Raw genomic sequence first — 12,824 nt, 5'->3', positions numbered from 1 at the left:
TGCACCAAAAGGGACACAGAAGAATATGTGTAGCCCCACTATTTTTAAGTCAAAAAGTTAAAAATAAAAAAAAAAGGACGACCCAAAAGGCCCATCAGTAGTAGGATGTATAAATGATAAATGCAATGAAAGCAAACAAACCTGAGCTATAGATGGATAAATCCCACAAAAATATTAAGTGAAAGAACCCAGACAAAAAAGCATACATACCGTCTGAATTATATACACAATTCAAACAGGCAAAATAGAGGCTAATGGTAACCTGGAGAGAAGGGAGGGAGAAGTGACCAGGAGGCGGCTCAGGGTAAGATTCCAGGGTATTGGAAATGTTTCATTTCCTGACTAGGTGGTGTTTCTTTTTTGCAATTCATTGGATTATAAACTTTTGATCTAAGCTCATGAGGCCATTATTTTGCAAAAGACAGAGATGCTGTTTTGAATGGTCCAAAAACGTGACTGACATGTGGGTTTGATAAAGTTCTTTTTGTCTTTAAATTATATGTTACCAAATGAACTATTTTTTGTATTTTCATGTGATATCCTTACCTTGTCACCTTAAGGATTTTTCTGATTTCCTATTTGCTTTATCCCTCTTCCCCTAGAAACATACAGCATTCCAAATATTGTATTAACCTGTATTTCTTTTTCTTCTTTTTAAACCTGTATTTCTTCTTAACTACAATAAACATACCTATTTCTTCCACAAGTGGTTTTGCAGTCCTGGATTTTCTTGGTGCCAGAAGAGCAGTTAACATGTTCAGCCCCTCAAAATGCTGGCCAGGAGTCTCTTTGGGCAATCGAATGGTAAAAATTCCTTAAAGATAAATTCATTTTAAGCTTAGCTCTATTAAAAAATTCAAAGACTTCACAAATACATCTAAGAAATATGTATCTTAGTAAATTATAACTCTATTTCATGGGGCTCCAAAATTATGCCATTATATACTTAGTGAACAAAAACCAGGACAGAAAAAGGCTCAAGTAAGGTTTTTCAGAATCACTGATTCAGCTATCATCTCTATAAGAAATTAATCTGCTAAAGCTGCAGAATGCTTTAGTCTTATACAGTATCCTCTTAACCTATTGATAATATTAAAAGTCCAAGTCAAAAATCTCTAAAACTCAATGGCCTGAGAAGGTAGCAGCTTAGAGTTAGCCCGTAGCTACTTAATAGATTTATTTCTGGACTAGAAGAGAAAAAAAAATCAGGATATCTAATCCAATGAATAGCAGTAGTTTCAAAAACACACAAAATCTTAAAGCAATTATAGCTTAATAAAGTTCTCTGCTATCTCAAGAGACATAACTCTAAGGAATAAGTCATAAGTCTAAGGAATACTCAAATTGTATGTACTTCTTTTCTTTCTCTGATTGGGCTTATCAACTTCATCTAGGCTCCCCCCATGAACTTACATTATCTGCTACTCTGAATTTTAAAATATTTAACTCTTTTCATTGTACTTAACCATACTCCAATACAGTTGACCCTTGAACAACATGGGGCTTAAGGCCTGACTCCCTGTACAGTCAGAAATTTGTGTATAACTTTGACTCCCCAAAAAGTTAACATCTGATAGCCTACTGTTGACTGGAAGCCTTATCAATAACATAGACAATTGATTAACACATACTTTGAAGAAAAAAAAAAAAAACACATACTTTGTATGTTATATGTATTACATACTGCATTCTTATTACAATAAAGAGAAAAGGTGAGATATTACCTCACACCAATCAGAATGGCAAAATTAACAACTCAGGAAACAACAGATGTAGACAAGGATATGGAGAAAGAGGAACCCTCTTACACTGTTGGTGGGAATGCAAGCTGGTGCAGCCACTCTGGAAAACAGTATGGAGGTTCCTCAAGAAGTTAAAAATAGAACTACCCTATGACCCAGGAACTGCACTACTAGGTATTTATCTAAAGGATACAAAAATAGTGATCCAAAAGGGCACCTGCACCCCTGTGTTTACAGCAGCAATCCCCACAACAGCCTAACTATGGAAAGAGCCCACATGTCTATCAACAGATGAATGGATAAAGATGTGGTATATATACAATGGAGTATTACTCACCTATCAAAAAATTGAAACCTTACCATTTGCAATGAACTGGATGGAAGTAGAGGGTTATTATGCTAAGCAAAATACGTCAATCAGAGAAAGACAATTATCATATGGTCTCACTCATTTGTGGAATTTAAGAAACAAAACAGAGGAGCATAGGGGAAGAGAGGAAATAATAAAATAAGATGAAAACAGAGAGGGAGACAAACCATAAGAGACTCTTAATCATAGGAAACAAACTGGGGGTCGCTGGAGGGGAGTCGGGGGGGAATGGGGGTAACTGGGTGATGGACATTAAGGAGGGCATGTGATGTAATGAGCACTGGGTATTATATGCAACTGATGAATCACTGAACTCTACATATGAAACTAATGATATACTATATGTTGATTAATTGAATTTAAATAAAATAATAAAAGAAAAAGAAAGAAAATGCTATTAAGAAAATCATAGGGAAGTGAAAATACATTTTCGGTATGGTACGGTATTTATTGAAAAAATCTGCATATAAGTGGTCCTGCACAGTTCAAACCCATGTTATTTAAGGGTCAAGTGTATATCAGTTAACTTAAATACTTCCACATATACAACCTTCCTAAGCTCCTGGGTACTTTTAAATTTTAATAAATTTGTTTCAATATATAACTTATCTGCAATTAAAACCAGATTTACTACCTAGAAAGGCAGTTTCATTATATTTCATTATCATAGTAATTACATTGTGTTATAGGTTATAACTTTGTCATTTAACTACTTCATGCCATCCTTCCTCCCTTACCCTAGTTTACTAAGGTCAATAAACATTCACTTAATAAATTACACGAGTTTATAAAGGTGTTCTTTTTCCACATCCACAGATAAAGGAAAATCCAGTGGCTTCTACAAAAGAAAAATAAATGGTTTCAAGGCTAGATGAAATGAAGGGCTTATCAATCATGAAAAGAAAATTCAGTCAGCCTTTAATGCCACTTCTGGACAGTTTCTCTCCCACCTACGCATTATTAGGTTTTAAGTTTGAAAGCACATAAGAAAAATTCCATTCAGGGCTTATAAAAATCACCCACATCTTTTGTAATCACTTCACATAATCTGACTTTTAAATGCTTACTAAAAGTAGAGGAAGTAGAAAATAAACTTCTAGAAAAAAGAAACAGTAAACAACTTTAAAAACTACTGTAAAGCACTTGAAAGGACTGAGAAAATTATACCTATTAAGAAATCCACGAATAGGGATCCCTGGGTGGCGCAGCGGTTTGGCGCCTGCCTTTGGCCCAGGGCACGATCCTGGAGACCCGGGATCGAATCCCACATCGGGCTCCCAGTGCATGGAGCCTGCTTCTCCCTCTGCCTATGTCTCTGCCTCTCTCTCTCTCTGTGACTATCATAAATAAATAAAAAAAAAAAAAAAATTAAAAAAAAAAAGAAATCCACGAATAATAGGCACTGGGCTTGTTAAGAAACAAGAATATGTGACCAGGACAGACTGCACTTGCAAAACATCTAAAGGTCCCCATCGAATCTTGAAGGATTACGACGTAGTTATGCTAACATGAAGAATCTAAAGAATAAACAAAATCCAAAAAGCAATACCTTTATCTGCATCATAGGACCCTTGTTCACTTCCATTTTCCACAACTCTTCCAGGAAGGGTCAATCTGCAAATTTAATATAAGGTTTCATAAAGTACTAAAAGCACAAAGTATAATAAATGACCATCAATGATAATATACATTTACCACTGAAATCTATGAACCATTTTATTTATTTTTAAATATTTTATTAATTTATTCATGAGAGACACAGAAAGAGACAGAAAGGCAGAGACAGGCAGAGGGAGAAGCAGGCTCCATACAGAAGCCTGATGCAGGACTCAATCCCAGGACTCCAGGATCACACCCTGGGCCAAAGGCAGGTGCTAAACCACTGAACGAGGGAACGAGATCCCCTCTATCAACCATTTTAAAAGGCAATTCCCCAGCATTTCTTTAACATTTTACAAACTAAATAACTTACATTTTTTTCCTAGCTGAGAAATGAGAAATCACAGGTGACTCATCTTTGTTTGAATACTCCATAGTCACCAATAAAAGCAATACTGAAAAAAAAAGTGATACTTAAAAAAGAAAAGCCACAATAAATATTGGTTACCACTATTGTTACAACACTTTTGTCTTCCTAAGAGACTTATTAATATACCTGGTGCCTGACACAGCAGGGGCTCAAACAAGGTGTATTCATTGACTCCTACCCCACTAAAAAGAATTTTTAAAATGGAAAACAATTAAGAAACAACAAATCAATTATTTATTTTGGGCAAATTACTACTTAAAAAAAAAAAAAGCAAAAGTTTTTCTCAAGTCTCATTATTACTATACAGAGATTTTCCCCCTCTTTCATATTAAAGGAAATGAACTGATTTCCCTGTGCCCAGTTTTACTCTGATTCAGTCAGCCTTCCACTAAGGCTCCAAAAGAACTTTTCTAAAACAGAAACCAGACCATCACTTTCCTATTGAAAAAACTTCTACAGCTCCCTAACACCAACTAAATAATTCAAACTCATTGGTACCATGTATCAGACCAGCTCCCATTCTATTCCAAAATAAAATATTAGGCTCCTTTCCTCCTATATCCCCCTTTTCCTTTTGCTTCCTATTCTCTCCTCCTCCTCCTCCTCCTCCTCATCATCATCATCATCAAAACTTGGCAGGTCCCAAAGGTCAAGGGCTTCACAACCTAATTACCTTTGATCTTAATAGTTTCTGGAGCTATATAATGCATCTTCCAAACCAAAATACCTTCTAAGCCCAACATAAGGAGTCAGTTTGTGCTTGTTATAATGGTAACAAACACTAAATTTACAATCAGAATCTGAGTTGAATCTCAGCTCTGCCATTTACCACCTCTCTTTCTTTGTACAAGTTAATTAGCTTCAAAGCTCATATTCCTCATCTGTTAAAAGGAAAACCAACAGAATGTACCCCAGGGTCACTGTGAGAAGGAAAGGAAAATGCAAGGGGCTTAGTGGCTAGTGAAACAGGTAAGCATTAAAAAAATGTAAGCTATTATTACCAACTTCCTTTTCCTGAACTCTTTGTAAGTATAAATTCTTACTGCATAATAGTGAAACTATATTTGTTCACAGACCTACCACCCCTACTAGACTCTCAATTCCTCAGGGAGAGAAGCGAGGTTTTATTCACCTCTGGTATACTGCAATGAACTGTATTTTCAAAGATGGCCTGTCTCATATCACTCCTCCCAACTGTGGCATATATCTCCTCTCTCCTTAAAACTGAGTGAGCTTGCAAGTGTCCATCGATAAACGAATGGATTAAGAAGATGTTGTACACACACACACACACACACACACACACACACACACAGAGAGGAATATTACTCAGCCATAGAAAAGAATAATATCTTACCACATGAAACAACATGAACAGATCCAGAGTATAATGCTAAGCGAAATAAGTCAGATAAAGGCAAAATACCGCATTTCACTCACATGTGAAATTTAAGAAACAAAACAAAGGAGGGAAAAGAGACAAACCAAAGAACAGACCTTTTTTAAAGATTTATTTTATTTTAAGATTTATTTATTTGAGAGAGCAAAAGGACAAGCAAGAGAGCAAGCACAAGGTGGGGGAGGGGGAGAGGGAGACAAGCTGAATCCCCACAGAGCAGGGAGCCCAACTTAGGGCTCCATCCCAGGACCCCAGGATCATGACATAAGCCCAAATCAAGAGATGCCCAACCAACTGTCTGAGCCACTCGGGGCCCCTAAAGAACAAACTCTTAACTGTAGAGAACAAACTGATGGTTACCAGAGGGGAGGTGAGTGGGAGGGATGGATGAAATAGGTAATGAGCACTGAGTAATGTATAGAATTGTTGAATTACTATATTGTAAACCTAAAGCTAATATAACACAGTATATTAAATATACTAGAATTAAAATAAAAATTAGTTTTTTTTTTTTTAACTTTGGAACTGTTTTAACCAATATAATACAGAATTGACAATGCGATTTCTGAGATTAGGTCACAAATGGTGACATGAACCTGCCTTGCCCCCCCCCCCCCACCCAATACTTGGCTATGAAACCTTCAGCTTCCACCTCCCCAAAGGAGGCACAAACTAGACCATGCAAAGACCTCACACAGTAAGGTCCTGAGACTACACAAAAGGAGATGCCCTCCCCCAGCCACCAGCTCTGGCCCTTGCAGTTCCAGGTCCAGCCACAATATGACTACAAGTGAATTAAAGATCTCAAGTCAAAACAGCCCAGTCAAGCCCTTACCTGTTCCTGACACACAACCAGAACAAGCGAGTTAAATAATTGTTGTTTTGCAACATTAAGTTTGATTGGTTATGCGGCAAGAGAAGACTGGAACAGTAGGCCCTCATAATAAATATCTACTGTCTATTGAACAACTGATTGCCTGGTAATGAAAACTATGCATGCGTTATCTCAATCTTCAAATCCACTCTTTAGGATCCCTAGTATTAGTCCCATTTTACAGATTAGGAAACTGAGACTGAAACTTGCCCTAAGTCCCAGAACTGTTACGATACTAGGACCCAGGTGTGCCTAATTCCCAAGCTCCTGCTGCTACCCAAGCATATGAGTTCATGTGAAGAATACTCTTTAAACTGTTTCACACACAACCTCTTTATTTGGTCTTCATCAAAACTCCCAAACATAAGTGGTTTTTACTTTGAAATTTCTGTGAATGTATTTTTTATTTTACATTCCTAATCTCATTTAAGATCTTTTCTCAGGGCCTCTGATCCCTCATCTACAACATATGTAAATAACAGAAGCTACCTTGCAGTACGGTCTGTCCTAAAATCAAATGAGATCGCCCACCTTAAGTATTAACCTGAAGTAAAACATTCAGTAAATGTTTGCTACCACCAACACCATCTTCTTCCCATTCTTCATGCCTTACCTTAAATACCACCTCTTCAGAAAGTCTTTCTTTGGCCACTTTGTATTTAAACAGACTCCCTTTTCTTTTCTTTTCTTTTTTTTTTTTTAAAGATTTTATTTATTTATTCATGAGAGACAGAGAGAGAGAGAGAGAGAGAGAGAGAGGCAGAGACACAGGCAGAGGGAGAAGCAGGGTCCATGCAGGGAGCCTGACCCGGGACTCCATCCAGGCACCCCAGGATCACCCCCTGGGCCGAAGGCAGACACTAAACCGCGGAGCCACCCAAGTGTCCCCTACTTTTTATTTTCTAAAATAAAATGCTAAAAAAAAAAAAAATTAAACAAAATAAAAATTAAAATGCTCAGTGCTCTCCACCCCCCTTTGGAGCACTTGACACACTTTGTAGTTATATGTTTACTTGTCTGTTTGTTGTTCTCTCCCTACTACAATGTAAACTACATGAGACACCACCACATCCCCAAAACTGAAAACCCATAAATAAATAAATAAATAAATAAATAAATAAATAGATAGATAGATAGATAGATAGATAGATAGCGAGAAAAGTGCAATATATGCAGGTAGGTGGACTAAGTCGGGGCCTAAGGGAAATTTGGGCAAAACTGGATCCTCTTGACTCAAGAGGAAGTTTTGATTAGGAAAGCACATGGGCAGGAAGGAGAGGTCGCTGGGAGAAACTAAGAGGATGGACTTTTACCAAGCAGGAAAAGGGAAGGATAAGGATGGGCCTTTTTTTTTTAGAAGAAAATACTCCAGCGGTGTCCTCTGTAAAAAAAAAAGAGGCTGATAGGAACGCCTATTTCCAAGGAGTGCGGTCAAGATTGGAGGAGACGATGCAGACCCATCACTACACTTAGCCCGCGTGGCTTCAGGCGTTTGAGGGAGCAGTTAGCTGTTAACCACCGTTGCTATGGTTCTGCAAAGGAGAAAAATGCAAAAAAATGCAAAAAATGCAAAAAAAAAAAAAAAAAAAAAAGCAGGCGAGGGCTGACGGTACGACCTTCCTGGGGGAGGTGCGAGGACCAGGCTGACCCCACCGAAACTGCAAGGGCTCCAACGTCCCCAACGCCGCGCCTTAGAGTCCCCGCTGGGAAATTTTTTTTTTTTTTTAATTTTTATTCATGAGAGACAGAGAGAGAAGCAGAGACACAGGCAGAGGGAGAAGCAGGCTCCATGTGGGGAGCCCGACGTGGGACTCGATCCCGGGTCCCCAGGATCATGCCCTGGGCTGCAGGCGGCGCTCAACCGCTGCGCCACCCGGGCTGCCCCCCGCCCGGGATTTTTAACAAAGTCTAAGGAGGGAACGAGCCGCTGCGGGCGCGCGTCCCAGATGCTGCGGAAACCTCGGGAAAAGGCAAGGGACGCCATCCCGCCCTGTCCTCCTCGCTCGGTAGGCAGGCACCGGACGAGAAGATGAAAAAAAAAAAAAAAAAAAGAGTGAATCCGTCAACTCCTCGACCCCAGGGCCGGACAGCGGGAACTCGCCTGAGGAAGTACGGCTTGGCGTAGAACCTGAAGTCCACCCCCTCGAAGTACACGTCGAACTCCGAGACCCGGGCGTAGGGCACGCGGATGGCGACCGTGAGGAAGGCCGGGTCCTGGCTGAGGTCGAACGCAGGGGTCAGCATGCCGACTCAGGCGCCCAGGCCTCTCCAGTCAGTCCCCACGCCGCCGGCACCCAGCCTGCCGGCCGGCCAGCCAGCGCGCTTCCGGCACCAGAAGGAAGTGCTCCTGCGTGAGGCAGGAAGTCCCGCCCCACGCCGGTCTCCATGGAGACCCGACGCTGCTAGCGGCGAGAGGGCGTGGAGCTTGCGGACGGGACCGCAGGAATGCAGCCAAGGGGCATGCATAACTTTGGAAAAGCGCGGACAAGCGTCCTCCTGCGATTCGCCAAGCCTGGTTCGACATCCTAAGAGATTAGCTGGGGCAGGCATTATTGGCTTTGCAGGGAGGCAGACCTGCGTTTGGATCCCTTCTCGGCCCTGTAAGGTCTTGGGAAAGTTGCAAGACCTCTCTATGCTTCAGATAACTCTTGTATTAAATGATGATAATACTGGCCCGGTGAAGAGGTCAGAATAACATGAAGTTATGCAAGTAAAGCCCTAACGACGTACCTGGCAAGCTGTCAACGCTCCCTGTGTGCAAGCAGTCACCGCAGGAGCCACAGCCCTGTCGTTACTGTGGTTTTCCTCAGCTCTCACCTGCCTTGTCACCAATTCCCTTTTCTCCCTCCCCCTTCCGTCTTTGTCGGTTTCTCTCTCCCTCCCTTTTCCTCTCCCTCTCTTTTTCTGCTAATTCTCTCCCCTTCTGAATTCCTTGTTTATTTTTGTTTACAGAGTGTCCACCCCACTAACCTCCCTGACTCTGTACTGTGAACGCCAAAGAACACGACTTAGAGAGGTTAAGCACCATATCTTATAATCATGCATCTTAAAATTACCAGAACATCTGATTCTTCAACCCTGTTAGTGTCTGCATTGACAAGCTGCCGTTCCTCTGTACCCCTTCTTGCTTTTTCTCACTTTTCTCCATACTCTTTAGTCCATGCTCCTCATACTCTCCCAATGCTAGTCCCACTGATCTCCCTTTTCCCCCTACCTATTCCCTTGGCCTGCCTTCCTCTCATTATGTTTCCTGTTATCCCACCAGAAACTTAGAGTAATCGGGAAACAGTATTTACCTCCCAGCTTTCAATGACAATGGAAAAGGGATGAGAGTCATCTCTGTGGTAGTGAGTGGACCAGATAAAGCCAAAAGCCTTTTCGACCTCCAATTTTTACGAATCTTGAAAATTAATTAGGACTCCGAAAAACATCAGCAGGAGCAAGTAAAACAAAAATTTCAAAATAAAACGACTCTGCTTAACTCTGGGAGTCTTAATAAACATAAAAAAAGAGGCTCTGTGTCAAACAATGGAAAGAATACTCTTTAAATATTCATCTATTTCCTGGGTAGCGGGGCAGCCCGGGTGGCTCAGCGGTTTAGGCCGCCTTCAGCACAGGGTGTGGTCTTGGAGACCCGGGATTGAGTCCCACTGTTGGGCTCCCTGTATGAAGCCTGCTTCTCAACCTCTGCCTCTCTCTCTCTCCGTCTCTCGTTAATAAATAAAATCTTTAAACATATATATATTTCCTGGGTAGCAGGAGGATCAATTGAATTAGTTGGATACTTACCATGTGCCAGCACTGTGTCAAATCCTTTATAATGATCCCCTTTTTCCCTTCTGACTGCTCTTTGAAGTAGGCACTCTATATCCCCAGCGCTCACACAGGAACACACTGCTGTAAGTGGTGCCATGGGAATTGAAACCCAACTGGGCCCCCGACTCTAAAATACTATAGTTTCCTCCTTCAATATTACCACCTACCCAACTGTTCCACATTCTGAGTCTAAGCCTTCCTTAGACCATAATGAGCTTTACAAATAATAGGTGCCCAATATTGGAAATGAATTGGGGCAAACTTGGAATTAGCAAAGCTCTCAAAAGGTCCCTTCAGATACGCCTTTGGCTAGATAATTTCAAATTAGCTTATCTAGAAAGAATCTTTACTTCTACCAGGGGACCTCATTCCTGTAGGTCACAAGCATTAATATTTTTAAATTATTAATGCCAAAGAAATATCTGAGGCTGAAGCTATTCTCTCCATGGGGACACTGTAAGTGAAAGCACTTTACAAAGTAGACCTGTACACTTCCTAGATATTTTATTCTGTGTTTGACCATACACTTGTACACGCACACACATATACACACATACGCACAGGACTGCAATACAGATAAAGAGACTATATGATTCACTGCTGCTGTTATTTGTAAGAAACATGTTGCATCTTCTATAATCACAAAATACTGACAGTTGCAACTAATTTCTAATTAGTGGTAAATTACACAAGTTAAATACATTTTAAAAAATAGAATGTTTTAGATAAGTTTCCCTCTACTGCCATCTAACTTTGGTCCCCTTTTCCACTTCCCCAAAGTTAATTCCTCTAAATAAACTTGCAAACTTTGTATATTTCTATATGCATTTCTAGGTACCTGTTACTTTATGTTTGCATATGCATGGGCACGCTATCACACAATAGATGTAAATCTATCGTACATGTTGTAACGATAGATGCAATCTATTGTAAAATGTTGTAAATGTACAACATTTTATTTTTTACTTTGATCATTTTTTAGACCTATGCATTTTAGACTCATGGATCATGTTGAGTCAGTCGAGTTTCATGTCTAGATATAGAAATTGCTTGAAAATCAAGACATTATTTCAACATTTCATGTTAACTCTTGGTGTAAAGGAAAATCAAACAGGAATGAATTTTTTCATCATTTTTTGAGTCATTCAAAGGGTACAGTATTTGTTTTCTTTTTTTTTTTTTCTTCACACTTACTTTTGGATGCCCTTTCAGTGTTTTAAAAATAGTTTTTTCATTGGTCACCTTATTGAGGACATGTATATAATTCACCAGCTCTGGTTATATTAAATTAGCCTATCTTCTAACAAACTTGATTGTAATCTGCAAGGTTCAAAATTAAGTGTTAAATTTAAAAATACACTTTCTATAAATAGTTCCAATTTCAGCCATATGACAAAATTCCATTGTTACAGCAGTCTTTTAATGGTGAAATGCTCCTTGTTTCCAGAAGGTGGCATTCATATAGACGATTAAGACAGTGTTATCACAAAGAACAGAGTTTTAACTTAAGTTGGAAATAGCTTCCTTAAAAAGCTATTTATAGCTCTAGTTCATTCTCTGAGCCATTTTTGGGAAGTGGTGGGATCTTACACAGAACTTGCAAACTACACCTTAACCACTGTTATTATTTTGGTGTACCTCCTTTCAGATTCCTATTCATAAAAGTATAGAAAGATTTTTGAGCAAAAATGGTATCATCTCTATATTTTTACTTTTTCACCTAATGTAGCATTACAATATTTCTGTTTGACTACTTTTTTGGTCAATAATATTGTACCATAATTTTACCCTTCTTATTTATCTGTGTTAGTATCATAACACTTAAAAGAAGAACAAACAGATGATTGGTTTTGAGAGAAGAAAAAAATGAAACCAATAGTAGAATCATAAACATAGATCACAACCCAGGAATAAAAATACAAAAGTTAGAAAACAAACTAGATAAGACATTTTGAAGTTTGAAAAAAGTTATCCTTTTATAGAACAGTAGTATGTACTATAAAACTAGACATCCTAAGTTTTGCCATTCCCAGTTATAAACTGCTTCCAAGAGGGCTTGGATGAATTCTTGGATAACGTACAGATGAATACTGTATTGTAAAAGAGGCTTAAGGGATGGTCCCAACAGGATATAGACAGAGCAGACCACGAGTCTCCAGTGTTTTTTAAACCCTTTTATAGTTAAGCACAACTTTTTTTGATCATCACATAAATCCTTCAGCCTATTCAAGTTATGTAGTTAAAAGAGCCCAGCACTGGACAATAACCTAGCGCAGTGATGAGTATTTCAGGTAGGAGTTAGTCCAATTCCGATTTTCTACAAGCTCCCTAAAGCTCTGAAGAAAATCCAAAGTGGCTGCCATTGACACCAGTAAGCTTTTGCAACATGTTTGTGTAGTGTGTAGCTAAGGGCTTAGCAACATATATTTCAAGATGCTAGTCCCATCCCATTAGATGAAATGCAGACCACTTAGAAAGGCTAACCAAACAGCATTCCAAGCTTCCTTCATTGTTAAACATCATATATCTAAAGGATATCTACAGGAGATGTTTTGATGTCCTGCCCAGATGACCTTAATGGAAATAGGGAATCC

At 39.4% G+C, this 12,824-nt stretch overlaps 1 protein-coding gene across 1 annotated transcript in view; it reads right to left on the bottom strand.

Annotated features, from left to right (window-relative positions):
• Positions 1–8,757, bottom strand: part of SHQ1 (SHQ1, H/ACA ribonucleoprotein assembly factor) — a 101,716-nt gene extending 92,959 nt beyond the window's left edge. The window contains exons 1-3 of the mRNA XM_025456582.3: positions 8,516–8,757; positions 3,662–3,726; positions 692–814 (exon numbers count right to left, since the gene is read on the bottom strand). Coding sequence (XP_025312367.1) covers positions 692–814; positions 3,662–3,726; positions 8,516–8,658 — 331 coding nt within the window. The 5' untranslated portion in view covers positions 8,659–8,757. The remainder of the gene's footprint in view (positions 1–691; positions 815–3,661; positions 3,727–8,515) is intronic.
• Positions 8,758–12,824: the final 4,067 nt, after the last annotated feature.

This window comes from Canis lupus, chromosome 20 (assembly GCF_003254725.2).
Source record: "Canis lupus dingo isolate Sandy chromosome 20, ASM325472v2, whole genome shotgun sequence".
NCBI lineage: Eukaryota > Metazoa > Chordata > Mammalia > Carnivora > Canidae > Canis > Canis lupus.
This window is presented reverse-complemented; position numbering and strand designations above follow the sequence as displayed.